Source organism: Neoarius graeffei, chromosome 14, assembly GCF_027579695.1.
Source record: "Neoarius graeffei isolate fNeoGra1 chromosome 14, fNeoGra1.pri, whole genome shotgun sequence".
NCBI classification, from domain to species: domain Eukaryota; kingdom Metazoa; phylum Chordata; class Actinopteri; order Siluriformes; family Ariidae; genus Neoarius; species Neoarius graeffei.
Window position 1 is genome coordinate 49448053 of NC_083582.1, and position 19789 is coordinate 49467841.

Below are 19789 nucleotides of genomic sequence, written 5' to 3' on the forward strand. Positions count from 1 at the left end.
GCTAATAGATAAAGGAGTGATGATCTCGCAATAAATGCTTTGAATTCCTTAGAATTTGCAATGCAGTTTTCTAAGCAGACCAGATGGAATGCAACAGATGATAAAACGCTGATTACAACCATAAGAGACTTGAGGCTTGACTTGGACTTGCAAAAAATGACTTGTGAGCATCTCTGCTCAGTGGTAACGTTATCAATGGCATGCATATATCAAGAATATGATAGTTTTGTATCTTCAATACCCCCTGAAAATTTATTTTGTATTTTTTTTTACCATTTAAAATTTTACTATGCTGTTGATTTTGAAAATATATTTCATGTGTTAGCTTCAGGGGCGGCACGGTGGTGTAGTGGTTAGCACTGTCGCCTCACAGCAAGAAGGTCCTGGGTTCGAGCCCTGTGGCTGAGGAGGGCCTTTCTGTGTGGAGTTTGCATGTTCTCCCCCTGTCAGTGTGGCTTTCCTCTAGGTGCTCTGGTTTTCCCCCACAGTCTAAAGACATGCAGGTTAGACTAATGCCGCTTTTCCACTACAAACGCGGCTGAGTCGGGCTGAGTCGGGCTGAGCGGGGCTGTTGGAGTTGCATTTCGACTACAACCGCGCTGAACCATGCTGGCTGGAAGTGGGTGGACACATTGGGTGGAGTTAGCGAAAGTGGGTGGATGTCAGGTGATGTCGTTAAGCAGCGCAAACAGTGACATCAGTGATCTTTTAAGCGGTAGTCTCACGACCCGAATAGTAAACAATAAACATGGAGGACATGGAGTTGTTAGTGTTGCTGGTCTTGGTGCTGTGGCTTGTTGTCACCGACAACGCGGACAGATACTGGCAAGAGCGTATAGATGAGGCGAGGCGCATAAGGCTTCAGAAATTCTCGTAATTCGTAATTATTCTTCTTCCGGGTTTGCGGTGTTTACAGATCCCAGCGTGCTCGCGGGGCGTGTGTGGGCATGTGAGGACACTCCTCCCCACCAATCAGTGCACAGGGGAGTGTCTGCTCACGCCCCCAGCCTCACTCGGCATGGCTTGGCTCGCTTCAGCCCCACTCCAAAACGGTGCGAGTTTTAGGGGCTAAGCAGGGCTGAAACGAGCTGAGTCGTGTTGGTTTTTGGTAGTCGAAATGCGAGCCATGTCGGGCTGAAGTGAGCTGAAGCGAGCTGAAGTGAGCTGAAAAAGGGTAGTGGAAAAGGGCCATAATTGGTGGCTCTAAATTGACCGTAGGTGTGAATGTGAGTGTGAACGGTTGTTTGTCTCTGTGTCAGCCCTGTGATGATCTGGCGACTTTTCCAGGGTGTACCCTGCCTCTCCCGCCCATAGTCAGCTGGGATAGGTTCCAGCTTGTCTGCAACCCTGTACAGGATAAGCGGCTACAGATAACGGATGGATGGATGTTTTAGCTTTAATGTACATAGTATATTATCCAGACCTGCAGTCTATTATATATACAAACATGAACAAATGTATTGGTACCCTTACAGCTCATTAAAACAATGCTTTATTCTTCCTGAAAAGTAATGAAATTAAAAGCAATTTTCTCATGTATACCTGCATGCCTTTGGTATGATAGAGTAAAGCAAAAAAAAAGTGTTAAAAGAAATGATTTATTGTTTATTTTAGAAAAATATTCTAAAATAGCCTGGACAGATTTATTGGTACCCCTAGAAAAGATAATAAATAATTGGATTATAGTGATATTTCAAAGTAATTGTTTAATCTTAATTAGTATCACAGGTGTCTTCAATCTTGTAATCAATCATTCAGTCTATTTAAATGGAGAAAAGTCATCACTCTGCCGTTTGGTATCGCTGTCGTGTGCACCACATTGAACATGGACCAGAGAAAGCAAAGGAGAGAGACGTTTGAGGAGATCAGAAAGAAAATTATCAACAAGCATGTTAAAGGCAAAGACTATATGACCATCTCCAAGCAGCTTCATGTTCCTGTGAATACAGTCACAAATATTATTAAGAAGTTTAAATTTGACAGGACTGTAGCCAACCTTCCCTGCGACCCTATACAGGATAAGCGGCTACAGATAATGGATGGATGGATGGATGTAGCCAACCTTCCTGGATATGACTGCAAGAGGAAAATTGACCACAGATTGAACAGAAGGATGGTGGCAATAGTAGAAAAAGAGCCAAGGACAACTTCCAAAGAAATAAAAGTTAAATTCCAAAGCGTCTAGAGATAATGAGATGAGAATGATGTACATCAATGTCTGATTGCACCATCCATTACTTTTTGAGTGACAGCAGGCTCAATGGAAGGACTCCATTGTTGAAAGGAAAAAAAAACAGCCAGAGTGGAATTTACTAAAATGCATCTTGATAAGCCACAATGCTTCCAAGAACATGTCCTTTGGACAGATGAGACAAAACTCAAGCTTATTGGCAAGTCACGTCAACACTATGTCCACAGAAGAAAAAATGAGGCTTTCAAAGAAAAGAACACCATGCCTACTATGAAAAATGGAGGAGGCTTGGTTATGATTTGGGGCTACTTTGTTGCATTTGGCACTAGGTGTGTTAGGACTAGGACTGTTTTGGCCTCTAGAGGCCGCTGTTATTTCCTTTTCATGTCGTGTTTATTTTGGCCTCTAGAGGCCGCCACTGTTCCTGTGTTTTGTGTTTGTGTTAATTGCCTAATTATCTTCACCTGTGTCCTTAATTAGTTTGTCTATTTATACCCCTGAGTTCAGTCCTCTTGTCACGGAGTCTTTGTGCTGTTATGTTTATCTCCAGTTTCCTTTGTACTGTGTTTTTTGATCTTCTTAGCTTTTGAATTTTTGCACTTTGCTTTTCTTTTGGATTATACTCTTTGGGTTTTTTTGTCTTTTGTTTTGCCCTGTATATAGTGTATATAGTTTAAATAAACCTTTTGATTCTTTTTCTACTTCCGCCTCACGCCTCTGCATTTGAGTCATCCCCCTGGTGGCCTAGTGGGGGTTTGCTGGATTATCACACCAACGAACCAGGTTCGAATCCCAGCAAAACCCTAACAGAAAGACTCCGTCATGACCGACTCAGCAGAGGCTGCTTCAACTGTCTACCCGGCCAACCTTCAGGGAATTATGGCAGCTTTGACACGCTTCGGAGCGACCATGGACGCTCATGGACGTACGCTCACCAGCCAACGTGAGGCCCTCGCTCGCCACGAGGAACTGCTTCAGCAAATTGGGAAAACCCTGGCACAGCTGACATCTCTGCCTGCATCTCCTGCTCCTGATCCAGTTCCTGCTCCTGATCTAGCTCCCACCCCTGCTCCAGTGCCTCCTGCAATGCTGCCTTCTTCACCTCGCGAACCCAGCCTTCCTGCACCACAGAGGTATGACGGCAAGCACAGTGAGTGCCGAGAGTTCCTTACCCAGTGTCAACTCACCTTTGAGCTTCAGCCTACCACCTACACTACGGATCGCCGCAAGATTGCCTTTGTGATCACCTTATTAGCTGGTAAGGCGCGAGCCTGGGCTACTGCTATCTGGCAAAGACATGGACCTGAGTGCTTTGATTTCCAGCTGTTTTCTGAAGAGATGCTTCGGGTCTTCGATCAGGCAGACATCGGTACCGACGCAGCCCGAAAGCTCATGTCCATCCGGCAAGGAGGAAGCGTCGCAGATTACGCCATCTCGTTCCGAACACTCGCAGCAGTAAGTGGATGGAACGAGACTGCCCTGGTGTCAGCCTTCCACCATGGTCTGTCTGACCCCATCAAGGACGGTCTGGCCTCTATTGGATGCCCAAGTGACCTCGAAACCCTCATCTCACATGCTATTCGTCTGGACAACAGGATGAGAGAACGCCACCAAGCCTTGAGCCCCCCCAGCCTCCCTACCTCTACCTGGAGACCATCTACCTCCTTCAGTGACTGTCCAGAACCCATGCAAGTGGGTCGTACTCGCCTCTCCGCATCTGAGAGGGAGCGCAGAAGGAGGGACAAGTGCTGCATCTACTGTGGCAAGCCTGGTCACTTCCGAGCATCATGTCCCGAACTCTTGGGAAAAGGACCGCCCCGTCCAGCCGAGGGAGGGTTGTGACGGGGCCTACCCTCTCTCCCGGACTCCCTGGTCAAGGAATCTACATCCCGGTCTCCATCTCCTGGGGTGAGTCTGTCCACTCTTGTCAAGCTTTGATAGACTCAGGGGCGGCTGGGAACTTTATGGATATTCACTTTGCCCAAAGCATCAATATACCTACTGCACCTCTTGAAGTCCCTCTGTCTGTGTCTGCCCTCGATGGCCAAGCGTTAGGTGATGGTAGAGTCACCCAAGTTACTTCTCCAGTCTTCCTCCAGTCTCAAGGTCACAAGGAAGAAATATCCCTGCACCTGATTCCTTCACCTGAGTTCCCAGTTATTCTAGGCCTTCCTTGGCTTACTCGCCACAACCCTCGCATAGACTGGGTAACAAGCCAGGTTGTGGAATGGGGCCCTGCATGCCATGCCTCTTGTCTGCTCTCTAGCTCTCCTGTGTCTCCTGCCGAGCCCCCTGATCTCACCGAGTTATCTCAAGTTCCCACAGAGTACTGGGATCTCAAGGAGGTATTCAGCAAGAGCAGGGCCGCCGTTCTTCCTCCGCACCGGGCCTACGACTGTGCCATCGACTTGCTCCCTGGGACTACCCCTCCTCGTGGCAGACTGTTTTCACTCTCTCAGCCAGAACGCAAGGCCATGGAGGAATACCTCAAAGATGCCCTGGTCTCTGGGTTTATTCGACCCTCCACTTCACCTGCTGGAGCCGGCTTCTTCTTTGTCGGCAAGAAGGATGGGGGGCTCCGACCATGTATTGATTACAGGGGCCTGAATAAGATCACTGTGCGCAACCGATATCCCCTTCCGCTGATGTCCACAGCTTTCGACCTGCTCCAAGGCGCCACCGTCTTCACCAAGTTGGACCTACGGAACGCATACCACCTCATCCGTATCCGACAGGGAGACGAGTGGAAGACTGCCTTTAACACCCCGTCTGGGCACTACGAATACCAGGTGATGCCCTTCGGACTCACCAACGCACCAGCTGTTTTTCAGGCCCTAATCAACGACGTCTTAAGGGACATGATTAACCTATACGTTTTTGTCTACCTCGACGACATCCTTATCTTTTCCAAGACCGTGCAGGAGCACCGCCACCATGTCCGCCAGGTTCTCCAGAGGCTGCTACAGAACAATCTGTTCGCCAAGGCCCAGAAATGCGAATTTCATGTTCCCGAGGTCTCCTTTCTGGGATTTATTGTACGGACAGGCCAACTCCAAATGGACCCTGCCAAGACCCTGGCCGTCCGGGATTGGCCTACTCCCAAGTCCGTTAAGGAGGTTCAGCGGTTCTTAGGATTCGCTAACTTCTACCGCAAGTTCATCAGGAACTTCAGTTCTGTGGCAGCACCCATGTCAGACCTCACCAAAGGGACAGGTGGATCTTATGGCTGGTCTCCTCAGGCAGAAAAGGCGTTCAAAGACCTCAAGGACCGCTTCTGCACGGCACCCATTCTGGTTCTCCCGGACACCTCCCAACCATTCATCGTGGAGGTGGACGCCTCGGACAGTGGTGTCGGCGCGGTGCTCTCTCAACGTTCGGAAGGAAAGCTGCACCCCTGCGCTTACTTCTCCCACCGCCTGAGTCCTGCTGAGTCCCGGTACGATGTGGGGGATCGAGAACTGCTAGCGGTCAAACTGGCCCTTGAGGAGTGGAGGCACTGGCTGGAGGGAGCACAACATCCATTCCTGGTTTGGACTGACCACAAGAACCTGGAGTACCTCCAGCAAGCCAAGAGACTGAACCCTCGACAGGCTAGGTGGGCCCTGTTTTTCAGTCGGTTTGACTTCACCCTCTCATACCGCCCCGGCTCCAAGAACACCAAACCTGACGCACTGTCCAGACTGTTCTCTGCCACTAACAGGGAGAATGAAGTCGGGCCTATTATCCCTGTGTCCCGGATTGTGGCCCCTGTCCGCTGGGGTATTGAGGAGGCTGTCCGACGAGCCCAACGCCAGGACCCCGGTCCTGGGACGGGGCCACCAGGCCTCTTGTACGTCCCACATCAAGCCCGGGCCAAGGTTCTCCAGTGGGGTCACTCTTCCCCTCTCACCGCCCACCCGGGAGCTCGGAGGACCCTGGACTTCCTGAAAAGACGCTTCTGGTGGCCTAACATGGAGAAGGAAGTAAGGTCATTTGTCCTGTCCTGTGAGGTTTGCACCAGAACCAAGAACCCACGACAGCGTCCCCAGGGTCTCCTGCATCCTCTGACCATTCCCCGGCGTCCCTGGTCCCACGTGGCAGTCGACTTTATCACGGGTCTCCCTGAGTCACAAGGTAACACGGTCATTTTGGTCTTAGTTGACAGATTCTCCAAGGCCTGCCGCTTCATACCACTGTGCAAACTCCCCTCTGCTCTTGAAACTGCGAAACTTTTGTTTAATCATGTCTTCCGAGTCTTTGGTCTTCCACAGGACATCGTCTCAGACCGAGGGCCCCAGTTCTCCTCCCGAGTGTGGCACGGGTTCTGCAAGGTCATCGGAGCCACTGCCAGCCTCTCCTCTGGGTTTCACCCACAGTCCAATGGTCAGACGGAGAGGCTCAACCAGGACCTGGAAACCACCCTGCGAGGCCTGGCTATGGATAACCCGACATCGTGGAGCACCTGGCTGCCATGGGCGGAGTACGCCCACAACACCCTGCAGTCATCGGCCACCAAGCTGTCGCCATTCCAGTGCCAATTCGGGTTCCAGCCACCTCTGTTCCCGGACCAGGAGGAGGACGCGGGGGTGCCCTCGGTCAACCAATATGTGAGACGGTGTCGCAAGACCTGGAGCAAGGTCAGGAAGACCCTCATACAGACCTCCAGAACCAACCAGACTCAGGCCAACCGCCATAGAAGACCTGCACACGCTTTCCGCCCTGGGCAGCGTGTTTGGCTGTCCACTAAGGACCTTCCACTGCGGGTGGAGAACCGCAAGCTTGCTCCTCACTACATTGGCCCCTTCAAGGTGGTGCGCAGGGTGAACCCTGTCTCCTACCGGCTCCAGTTGCCCCGGACTCTGAGGATCAACCCCACTTTCCATGTTTCCCTGTTACGGCCCGTACTGACGTCTACGTATGCCCCTGCCCCTAGGAACCCCCCACCCCCCCGCATCTTCCAGGGGCAGACTGTGTTCACTGTGAATCGCCTGCTTGACTCCCGCCGGGTCCGCGGCGGGTTGCAATATCTGGTGGACTGGGAGGGCTATGGTCCTGAGGAGCGCTGCTGGGTTCCTGCTCGGGATGTTCTTGATAAAGAACTATGTCGGGACTTCCATTCGGCCCATCCGGATCGCCCTGGGAACGTCAGGAGACGCTCCTAGAGGGGGGGGTCCTGTTAGGACTAGGACTGTTTTGGCCTCTAGAGGCCGCTGTTATTTCCTTTTCATGTCGTGTTTATTTTGGCCTCTAGAGGCCGCCACTGTTCCTGTGTTTTGTGTTTGTGTTAATTGCCTAATTATCTTCACCTGTGTCCTTAATTAGTTTGTCTATTTATACCCCTGAGTTCAGTCCTCTTGTCACGGAGTCTTTGTGCTGTTATGTTTATCTCCAGTTTCCTTTGTACTGTGTTTTTTGATCTTCTTAGCTTTTGAATTTTTGCACTTTGCTTTTCTTTTGGATTATACTCTTTGGGTTTTTTTGTCTTTTGTTTTGCCCTGTATATAGTGTATATAGTTTAAATAAACCTTTTGATTCTTTTTCTACTTCCGCCTCACGCCTCTGCATTTGAGTCATCCCCCTGGTGGCCTAGTGGGGGTTTGCTGGATTATCACACCAACGAACCAGGTTCGAATCCCAGCAAAACACTAACAAGGTGTTTTGAATCTGTGCAGGGCACAATGAAATCTCAAGACTATCAAGGCATTCTGGAGTGAAACGTACTACCCAGTGTCAGAAAGCTCTATCTCAGTCACAGGTCATAGGTCCTCCAACAGGATAAAGATCCAAAACACACAGCTAAAAGCACCCAAGAATAGCGCAGAACAAAACACTGGACTATTCTGAAGTGGTCTTCTATGAGCCTTGATGTGAATCCTGTAGAACATCTCTGGAAAGAGTGGAAACGTGCAGTGTAGGCACCCTTCAAACTTGAGATAGCTAGAGCAGTTTGCTCAGGAAGAGTGGGCCAAACTACCTGTTGGCAGATGCAGAAGTCTCATTGAGAGTGACAGAAATCGCTTGTTAGCAGTAACTGCGGCTAAAGGTTGCAACAACCTTTTTTCGTGAAAGGGTACCAACAAATTTGTGTGTGTGTGTGTGTATATATATATATATATATATATATATATACACATTTATTTATTTATTTATTTATTTATTTCATGGAATAACTGTTTTAATAATAATAACTTTAAAAAATAACTTTTGAATTTTCTATACTTCTGCATAAATATGACCTAAAACATCATCAGATTTTCACACAAGTCCTAAAAGTAGATAAAGAGAACCCAGTTAAACAAATGAGACAAAAATATTATACTTGGTCATTTATTTATTGAGGAAAATGATCCAATATTACATATCTGTGAGTGGCAAAAGTATATGAACCTTTGCTTTCAGTATCTGGTGTGACCCCCTTGTGCAGCAATAACTGCAACTAAACATTTCTGGTAACTGTTGATCAGTCCTGCACACCGGCTTGGAGGAATTTTAGCCCATTCCTCAGTACAGAACAGCTTCAACTCTGGGATGTTGGTGGGTTTCCTCATATGAACTGCTCACTTCAGGTTCTTCCATGACATTTCGATTGGATTAAGGTCAGGACTTTGACCTGGCCATTCCAAAATATTAACTTTATTTTTCTTTAACCATTCTTTGGTAGAACGACTTGTGTGCTCAGGGTCATTATCTTGTTGCATGACCCACCTTCTCTTGAGATTCAGTTCACAGACAGATGTCCTGACATTTTCCTTTAGAATTCACTGGTATAATTCAAAAGTCATTGTTCCATCAATGATGGCAAGCCGTCCTGGCCCAGATGCAGCAAAACAGGCCCAAACCATGATACTACCACCACCATGTTTCACAGATGGGATAAGGTTCTTATGCTGGAACGCAGTGTTTTCCTTTCTCCAAACATAATGCTTCTCATTTAAACCAAAAAGTTCTATTTTGGTCTCATCCATCCACAAAACATTTTTCCAATAGCCTTCTGGCTTGTCCACGTGATCTTTAACAAACTGCAGATGAGCAGCAATGTTCTTTTTGGAGAGCAGTGGCTTTCTCCTTGCAGCCCTGCCATGCACACCATTGTTGTTCAGTGTTCTCCTGATGGTGGACTCATGAACATTAACATTAGCCAATGTGAGAGAGGCCTTCAGTTGCTTAGACCCTGGGGTCCTTTGTGACCTCACAGACTATTACATGCCTTACTCTTGGAGTGATCTTTGTTGGTCGACCACTCCTGGGGATGGTAACAATGGTCTTGAATTTCCTCCATTTGTACACAATCTGTCCCTGGGGAGGTCCCAATGTGTCCCAATGTGTCCCTGGGGAGGTGTTCCAGGCATGTCCCCCTGGGAGGAGGTCCCGGGGAAGACCCAGGACATGCTGGAGGGACTATGTCTCTCGGCTGGCCTGGGAACGCCTCGGTGTTCTTCCCGAGGAGCTGACCGAGGTGTCTGGGGAGAGGGACGTTTGGGCTTCCATGCTTAGACTGCTGCCTCCGCGACCCGGTCCCAGATAAAGTGGAAGAAGACGAGACGAGACAATCTGTCTGGCTGTGGATTGGTGGAGTCCAAACTCTTTAGAGATGGTTTTGTAACCTTTTCCAGCCCGATGAGCATCAACAACACTTTTTCTGAGGTCCTCAGAAATCTCCTTTCTTCGTGCCATGATACACTTCCACAAACATGTGTTGTGAAGCTCAGACTTTGATAGATCCCTGTTCTTTAAATAAAACAGGGTGCCCACTCACACCTGATTGTCATCCCATTAATTGAAAACACCTGACTCTAATTTCACCTTCAAATTAACTGTTAATCCTAGAGGTTCACATACTTTTGCCACTCACAGCTATGTAATATTGGATCATTATCCTCAATAAATAAATGACCAAGTATAATATTTTTTGTCTCATTTGTTTAACTGGGTTCTCTTTATCTACTTTTAGGACTTGTGTGAAAATCTGATGATGTTTTAGGTCATATTTATGCAGAAATATAGAAAATTCTAAAGGGTTCACAAACTTTCAAGCACCACTGTATGTATGTGTATATATATATATATATATAAAATTTATTTTTTATTGTTATTATTATTAAAACAGTTATTCCATGAAATCAAGTCATACATTAACTGATAGCTGATGAGGCACAATAGCGCCAAGTTGGCTATAAGCCATGTACAACAAGATTGAATGGAAGAACTGTTTTATTCTATCCACATTCACTGGATTTTTAGAAACAAAGCATTTTTATTTTGCAAATTTGATAAATTAAAACTTTATACATAACGTCCGACAAAATCATTTCCGCTTAGAATGTAAACAAACCGGCGAAATGACAGTAGCAATTTGTAAAAAATGCTATTATAATAATTATTGAAAAAAATTATATATATATATATATATATATATATATATATATATATATATATATATATATTCTTTCCATGAAATACTTTTATTCCATATTTTGTTGCTTTTATTTTGTATTTTTGGGGGTTTGTTTTTAAGTACAGTTTTTATTTCATCCTCAGTTGGTTCAGCAATATGCTCCGCTATTTTGTTTTTCTCTACTCATGGTATATGAGCTGATAGCCTAGTAGTTGTTTAGCCAATCAGTGCACATGATTGCTCATATCCAGTGAATGTGGATAGAATAAATAAATAAACAAATAAAATTACATTAAATAAGAGTTAAATAAGATTTATTTATCTTAGAATTTTAACTTACATGGCTTCCAAATACATTGTGGGTTGGGTAGTGTGTCACAGAATATCCCCTCATGCCAGAATCCTCCGAATCTGTGTATTACATTACCACTCTGGTCAAGTACTTGGCCTTGAACCTCATTTTTATTTGCATTTGAGCCCCAATAGCGAGACTGACAGAGGAACAGAGAGAAGGATTTGAATGATCAACTGAGTATATAGTGATTGTTCTTTTCAGTATATGGATGAAAAAGCTGTCACAAAAGCTGGACTCAAAAACTTCTCTCACCTTAACAAACGTGATTTTACAGGTACAGACCGAATTGTTCAGGTTGCTGATTGTTACTTCTCCATAGTGCTCTAGATAGCGCTGCTGACTGAGAACATTATGAATGCACGTCACCACTTTATTCCATTCATAGTGGTCTCCATACCTAAACACACACAAATGCTCAGACTCCTTGCATCTGTTTAAAATATTCACATCATCCATTTGAAAGAAAATAGGGATATTACCTTGATAGAGTCACATTCACCATTCCAGCTGGCATTATCTCTAAAGACTTTCCCCAGAATTTATTCTTCCATCGCTGATCTGCACACAAAAAAAATTTTAACTTACACAAAGTGTTTTTAATTGTTGATCCATGATGCATATTTTTTTAATGTAAATTGTTAACTTTTGTTATGAGGGCCCACCCTGCCAAAAACAGAAGTTGTCAGAGACAGCATGGCAGGCAGAGATGGGTGGGTGATGACACACCTGAGGATAGAAAGGTAGTGAATGAGAAAGAGCCCTTTAACAGATTTTTCTAATTTAAACTCAGTTTGAACTGTCACCTACCTGTTCACTAATATAGCGGAAACCCCTGTCTTCCCTTACACACTCAAATGTCTCTCCCAGCACTGGGTTAAAGGGCTTATAACGGTTACGATACTGAGCTGTAGAATAGCCAGAGATAGCAAAGGCAGCAATGTACACCTAAACATAAACAAAACAACATTACTAAACACTGAACTGAGTTTTAACAGTATATTAAATGTTATATATACAGCATACATTTATATGTGCAATTAACAATATATTATATTGCATGTTTTTAAAGGAATATTTATGCATAATTCAAATTCATAACTATCTACTGCATCTGTAGCATCTGTGTAATTACCATGAACTATAAATGCAATCTGTTTAATGCTAATTCAGTTATAGTGGATATCTAAGGGCGGTTGTTGGGGCAGTCAAAAAAACATTAATGCAAAGCATGTTTTTATAATTTCATGAATCCTTTATTCAAAGGCATTTGTAAAGTAAACTCTAAACCTGTATGCAGGTATATCAGACGCTTGCTGGCCGTGCTGTGAAAATTGCGCATGCAGACGCTCATTTAAGTTTCCAAATCTGTCATGGCTTAACTCTTGAATATTTTCTATCATGAATGATATCATTAAAAAGCTTATAATCTCTGCTTTTCAAAGAAATTTATCTTGTTAAGATCTGTTCAGTACTTTGGAAGTAACGGCAGGTTGAAGTTGGTACAACAGAGTACACTCTCTGCTCGCAGGATGTCGGAAAACTGCCAGTCCTTTTTGAGTCACAGGAAAGCAGTCAGGCTCTCTTTCTTCTGATCGGTTTCTGACTGGGTCACTCATGAATATCAGTCAGATGATTTTTATAGGGATGTTCCCCAGCTCTTATTGTTTCTGATGAAGTATTCAGCAAAATTTTCCATCTGCTAGTTTTGATGTTATGCTTCACGGGAGACTTTGAAGTGAGTTTTCATAGCTTTACCTACTTGTTTTTTCAAATAAAACTGATTCATGTAGATAAACAACTATTTTAGAATATAAATGTAGTTGTTTTAATGAAAAATATTGAGATCTTAGTGGTCAGAATGATATTTCTTTTAAAAACGGAGGTCAGAAATGCGAGTGTCAATTTCATTTCAATTAATGGGAATTGTTTATTGGATGTGGATCACACAGTTTTTTCGAGGTTCGCCTTGAAAGCTGTGAATATTGTCATTTATTTTCTTTAATATAAACACTAGTAGGCCCTACTTTTGAGAAATACAGAGGCCAACAGAGCACAAAGAGGGTAGTAGAAATAATCTTTTATTAATTTTTTATTGAGCGTACCGATTTAACAGTTTTACCTATTTTGCCTAATTAATACTAATTAAATACTAATTTGCATAATTTGTTTTTACTAAAATTTCAAACTTTGTCTTTAGTACACAACTATTATATGCACCTGCCAACTTCCATGTAAATATCTTGAAAAATACAAAAGTTATGAAGAAAAAAACATTTGATCTCATTCGTTAATGAGGCCCATTTTGGACCATATTATCCTCATACAGAATATAACGGCAGTTTTCTAAAAATGAATCCATTTTTTCAGTCTTTGCTTTGTAATATCTCAAGAACGGATAAACATATTTTAATTCTGTAAAAAGTATGTTGTTCTGCTTTCAATTCTGAATTCAATGAGAGCAGTTTCAAGCAATTTGGACTGGATTTGAACTTTCACCTGATTTGCCTGCTGTATGATTTATACTTTAATAGAAGCCACTATTACGTAGAGGTAAGAAGCTACATTTTTTTCTTTGTGTAGTCAGTGTACCGTAGGCCAAAGTAATTGTACCTCAGCCTGATTACACATGGATACAACAAATCAATTCTTCAAACCTCTCAACTATACAGTGGTGCTTGAAAGTTTGTGAACCCTTTAGAATTTTCTATATTTCTGCATAAATATGACCTAAAACATCATCAGATTTTCACACAAGTCCTAAAAGTAGATAAAGAGAACCCAGTTAAACAAATGAGACAAAAATATTATACTTGGTCATTTATTTATTGAGGAAAATGATCCAATATTACATATCTGTGACTGGAAAAAGTATATGAACCTTTGCTTTCAGTATCTGGTGTGACCCCCTTGTGCAGCAATAACTGCAACTAAATGTTTCCGGTAACTGTTGATCAGTCCTGCACACCGGCTTGGAGGAATTTTAGCCCATTCCTCCATACAGAACAGCTTCAACTCTGGGATGTTGGTGGGTTTCCTCACATGAACTACTCGCTTCAGGTCCTTCCAAAACATTTCGATTGGATTAAGGTCAGGACTTTGACTTGGCCATTCCAAAACATTAACTCTATTCTTCTTTAACCATTCTTTGGTAGAACGACTTGTGTGCTTAGGGTCGTTGTCTTGCTGCATGACCCACCTTCTCTTGAGGTTCAGTTCATGGACAAATGTCCTGACAGTTTCCTTGAGAATTTGCTGGTATAATTCAGAATTAATTGTCCCATCAATGATGGCAAGCTGTCCTGGCCCAGATGCAGCAAAACAGGCCCAAACCATGATACTACCACCACCATGTTTCACAGATGGGATAAGGTTCTTATGCTGGAATGCAGTGTTTTCCTTTCTCCAAACATAACACTTCTCATTTAAATCAAAAATTCTATTTTGGTCTCATCCATCCATAAAACATTTTTCCAATAGCCTTCTGGCTTGTCCACGTGATCTTTAGCAAACTGCAGACGAGCAGCAACATTCTTTTTGGAGAGCAGTGGTTTTCTCCTTGCAACCCTGCCATGCACACCATTGTTGTTCAGTGTTCTCCTGATGGTGGACTCACGAATATTAGCATTAGCCAATGTGAGAGGCCTTCAGTTGCTTAGAAGTTGCCCTGGGGTCCTTTGTGACCTTGTCGCCTATTACACGCCTTGCTCTTGGAGTGATCTTTGTTGGTCGACCACCCCTGGGGAGGGTAACAATGGTCTTGAATTTCCTCCATTTGTACACAATCTTTCTGACTGTGGATTGGTGGAGTCTAAACTCTTTAGAGATGGTTTTGTAACCTTTTCCAGCCTGATGAGCATCAACAATGCTTTTTCTGAGGTCCTCAGAAATCTCCTTTGTTCGTGCCATGATACTCTTCCACAAACATGTGTTGTGAAGATCAGACTTTGATAGATCCCTGATCTTTAAATAAAACAGGGTGCCCACTCACACCTGATTGTCATCCCATTGATTGAAAACACCTGACTCTAATTTCACCTTCAAATTAACTGCTAATCCTAGAGGTTCACATACTTTTTCCAGTCACAGATATGTAATATTGGATCATTTTCCTCAATAAATAAATGACCAAGTATAATATTTTTGTCTCATTTGTTTAACTGGGTTCTCTTTATCTACTTTTAGGACTTGTGTGAAAATCTGATGATGTTTTAGGTCATATTTATGCAGAAATATAGAAAATTCTAAAGGGTTCACAAACTTTCAAGCACCACTGTATGTCATATATATACATAGCATAACACTCATTAACTCTAAATCGTAATCAATACCATTCTCTCGTAAGGGTCGTCAGTATTGTTGGCTGTGTCCAGTAGCTCTGAATACTCCAGTTCCTCACAGAGCCTCTGGAGTAGATTGACCGGCTCATTCAGGACTGCAGGCATGGATACACGTGACAGGTCCTTCCCGATGTTGTTATAAAGGATGGTTATAAGGCCTACGTGACTGTTATCAGGGCAAACTGCAGGCAGTTTGGTGCGGTGGCCAGTGCTTCCCAAGATACGGCTGGGTTTTGCTGATGCTTTGGAAAGACTGGCACGGTACTTCTGTGTTGTTCTTACTACAGATTATATGAGTAGAGGGGAAATGATATAATTCAATAAACTGATCCATATAATCTTTCTGGCAAATAAACCACATGAGCAGCATGATCATGGTATGATTCCAGAAACCCAAACATCATATGAATATGGATACCAACCATGGTCTTCCTCAGGCTCTGAATTGCTGGAGGCATCACTCAGACCTGACTCATCTGATGCCTCAGAGAATCTCCTACAAATCTCATCATATGCATCAAAATACTCCGTCACTGAGTCTGCCACTGAGGAACGGCATATGGAGTCAGACTAAAGAGCAGGAACAAGAAATGTACTGAGAAATCAAAGTGCATGTCACTCAAATGCTTTGAAAATGACTGGAAGGAGAAGCGAGAAATGCTGACGAGCGTTTAATTGATCGAGCTGATGAAACCCAGGCACATGCAAAGAAACTGTTGAGAGAGGAGGAAGAAGAGAAGCATGAGGAAAAAAAGAAATGGGAAATTAGCTAGGTGGTGAGCTTCAGCTTGGGGAGGGACACACCTTTCTCAGGGTCACAGTGCGATAGGATTCCTCAGAGGAGTCAGAGCACTCTGACCTTGTGTGGATTTGTGTTTGCCGGAACTTCACATCTAACTGAACATACACACATATGCATACTTCTACACAATGGCGAATGCATATCCTGCACATTGCTACAGAAGCGTACAGCAACAGCATTAAAACAGAATTCATCAACGATTCATTTTCAGGCATTCAAAACAAACTTGACTATGCTTTGAATAACTGATGGACAATCTTACCTCAGTCAGGGTGTTACATATGTCATTCATTTGAGCAGAAGTGTTCTGGTGAAGATCGCTGCTGGACCAGGTGTCCTGGAGTCGCTGGCGCTCTTGAAACAGAGCTTCATGCACAGACCTCAGAGAGGTATGCACTGTGTTGGAGCAAGAGGACAAACTATCAGTTTTGAGGTTACATAACGTTCTTCAAGTAAATATCATTCATTGTCTCTTTGTTTCCAAGTAGTGAGATCTTTTCCTGCTGAAGAAAAAAAAATGTGATTTTTTTTGTTTAGTTCTAGTATTCCTCACATCTTTGGGACACGGTGCAGATGTCCTGGTAGATCTTTCTGCTTTCAGGGTTGCTAGAGGAGGCTGAGGGAGTAAGCTGGGTGTAGACATAGTCAGGGATGGATGGCACTGAGGCACCCAGGTGGGACGATGAGAACTGAAAACGATAGGACAAAACATAATAGTCCAATTCTCAGAGGAGAAAAATGCATCTTATAAAGAATTACTTTTGCTTCTCAATGTCTCAAAAGTCATAGGATGAAAATTATAATAGGGACTTTTTATCCATACAAAGGTGTAGAGTATAGGGGGGCTTTTATGTTGGAAAGTAAAATCACTTAAAAATCCTCTTGACTCACCGATTTAGTAATCCTATGCAATGGCTTAATGTTAAAAAAAATTAGGCAATTTAATTATTGACAGTTTTACACTAACTGACAACACAAATAAAAAATAATTATATTATAATTATAATGATTGAAATTAAACTGTATGGAGAATGTTTATCTCATTACTAATTTCTGCTTCACTAAAATACTAAATATGTATAAGTGAGCGGGAGGAATTAATATTGGTTCCCAAAACTAGACATGATTATGTAATCACACAGCTTTTAAAACATCTGGCTTACCACTCCAAGTGTATTAGAGTGTCCCCATATCCTGCCAGATTTCTTCTTGGGCTTTTCAAGTGTAAGATTCTGTGGTTTAAACATAACGCACTGGTCAAACATCTGCTCTGTACCCAATTTTATTTTTAAAAGATTAATAGTCACATAGTATTAAGACTGTAGAAAGTCTTCGTCACCTGCATGCTGATGATCCTCTTTAGTTCTCCATTGTTAACAGTCTTGCCTAACTCTAGAGTGTGCAGCTTCTGGACCAAGCAATTTAAATCATTCAGATCGATTTGACAGCGGTTCAGTTCTGGACAGAAATACAGACAATACAGCTAAAACCACGGGCACGTCGTCTTATGTTAAGGGCATGGGTCTTCTTAAATTCCAGTCACTACAACTCCACAGAAGCATTTACCTGGCTATATTATGAGCTTAAAGGTTTTTCATGGTTCTGTATGTGTGTGTTTAAAATAAACAGATTGCAGGCAAGACCAAGTATTAAAATACCGTGAGTGCAGCTGTCTCGGCCCTGGGTCTGCTGCAGCCAAGCACACACTTTCCCACTGACACCAGTGTCTGCAACATGCGGGTCTTCACTCTTAGCTGCCATATCGCCCAGGTAAGAGTCAGACATGCTCTGGTACTGAAAAAGTCATCATTATTTTCAGGCACATCTTAAACCTCAGTCTATTAAGCATTCCATCCATCAGAGAGATTGTGTTCTGAACATTTATATCAAACCTGTATGGTCTCTATTTCACCTCTATTTAACCGTTGGCAGAGGTGGGAAATAAAAAGTATGAGAACTTTACTGTACATTACATATGATATATATAATATATATCATTTTCAAGTATCTTTGCCTTTCTTTATTAATAATTATATGCTGTTGCTTAAAGAAAAGGATGCAATTGTTGATATGGTGAAGCTTTCTGTAAGGAGACAGTTATTTAACATTTATGGAGGGAGTCATGAGTGTCAGCACTTTTTAACAGTCAGTAAATTTCCATCACAAGAGAATGCTCATGACAGAAGATCTTCTGGTTTTTCAGTAACCTGACAAGCTGTGGTGTTTGAGAAAAAAGAGAGGCTGGTAGAAGGAATAACTGTTTATACTGTTTTACTATCACAACTCAAATAATAAAATTAATTCGCATGTAACTATAAACGGCTACAAGTAGGAGACATCCATCCATCATCTGTAGCCGCTTATCCTGTTCTACAGGGTCGCAGGCAAGTTGGAGCCTATCCCAGCTGACTATAGGCAAGAGGCGGGGTACACCCTGGACAAGTTGCCAGATCATCGCAGGGCTGACACATAGAGACAAACAACCATTCACACCTACAGTCAATTTAGAGCCACCAATTAACCTAACCTGCATGTCTTTGGACTGTGCGGGAAACCGGAGCACCCGGAGGAAACCCACGCAGACACATGCAAACTCCACACAGAAAGGCCTTCACCGGCCACTGGGCTCGAACCCAGGACTTTCTTGCTGTGAGGTGACAGCGCTAACCATTACACCACCGTGCCGCCCATAGGAGACATCAATAAATAAATTAAAAAGTATAATTGTTGGCAAATTGCTGCAGTACAAGAGAAGTAAAACACTTTGGGATGTGCTGTTAGAGGAAACTAATCCATTTTGTTGTGGTAACAGCATCACACCATCCCATCATTTGTTATGTTATTTCTATTATCTTTACACACCTGGTTCTGTTGTGTTGTGTTATTCCTTGCTTAAAATACATCTCATTCTCATTATCTCTAGCCGCTTTATCCTGTTCTACAGGGTCGCAGGCAAGCTGGAGCCTATCCCAGCTGACTACGGGCGAAAGGCGGGGTACACCCTGGACAAGTCGCCAGGTCATCACAGGGCTGACACATAGACACAGACAACCATTCACACTCACATTCACACCTACGCTCAACTTAGAGTCACCAGTTAACCTAACCTGCATGTCTTTGGACTGTGGGGGAAACCGGAGCACCCGGAGGAAACCCACGTGGACACGGGGAGAAAAATACAAACTCCACGCAGAAAGGCCCTCGCTGGCCACGGGGCTCGAACCCGGACCTTCTTGCTGTGAGGCGACAGCACTAACCACTACACCACCGTGCCGCCCCGCTTAAAATACATATCAAATTTAAATTCTATCACACTTGATAATAAGAATAGGAGGTGAATAATCCTTTAGCGTATTTATTTGTAACTGGCTACATTTCCTGTGCATTTGGCTTTTTAAACACCCATTCAAGTACAAACAGGGTAGCCATGGCCTGAAGGTTACAGAAGCAGCCTTGGGCCCAAAGGGCTACTGGTTTGATTCCTGTGACTGGCAGGAAAAATGCAAGGGGAATTGAGTGAATGAACAGCACTTTCCCCTCCGTCTGTATCATGGCTGAAATGCCCTTGAGTAAAGCACCTAACCCCAACTGCTCCCTGGGTGCTGTAGCATAGCTGCCCACTGCTGTGGTTATGTGAGCGTGTGTTCACTGTTTCAGATGGGTTAAATGCAGATGAAGAATTTTGCTGTGTTTGAGTGTACATGTGACAAATAAAGGCTTCTTCTTCAAG

At 43.6% G+C, this 19789-nt stretch overlaps 1 protein-coding gene across 2 annotated transcripts in view; it reads right to left on the reverse strand.

The window, feature by feature from the left end:
- The window catches only part of osbpl7 (oxysterol binding protein-like 7), a 30678-nt gene that overhangs the window by 4612 nt on the left and 6277 nt on the right, over positions 1 to 19789 (reverse strand). Inside the window, exons 7-19 of one of the 2 annotated variants that reach the window (XR_009656496.1) lie at positions 17718 to 17853; positions 17399 to 17517; positions 17223 to 17291; positions 16613 to 16748; positions 16322 to 16455; positions 16062 to 16154; positions 15680 to 15827; positions 15249 to 15538; positions 11728 to 11865; positions 11583 to 11646; positions 11400 to 11478; positions 11173 to 11317; positions 10906 to 10976 (exon numbers count right to left, since the gene is read on the reverse strand). Coding sequence is in view for 1 of the 2 variants with exons in the window: in XM_060939895.1 (XP_060795878.1) it covers positions 10906 to 11056; positions 11173 to 11317; positions 11400 to 11478; positions 11583 to 11646; positions 11728 to 11865; positions 15249 to 15538; positions 15680 to 15827; positions 16062 to 16154; positions 16322 to 16455; positions 16613 to 16748; positions 17223 to 17291; positions 17399 to 17517; positions 17718 to 17853 (1702 nt within the window). In the remaining variant the exon portion in view is untranslated. Of the gene's footprint in view, positions 1 to 10905; positions 11057 to 11172; positions 11318 to 11399; positions 11479 to 11582; positions 11647 to 11727; positions 11866 to 15248; positions 15539 to 15679; positions 15828 to 16061; positions 16155 to 16321; positions 16456 to 16612; positions 16749 to 17222; positions 17292 to 17398; positions 17518 to 17717; positions 17854 to 19789 lie in introns of both variants that reach the window. The other variant, XM_060939895.1, reaches the window with a different exon arrangement.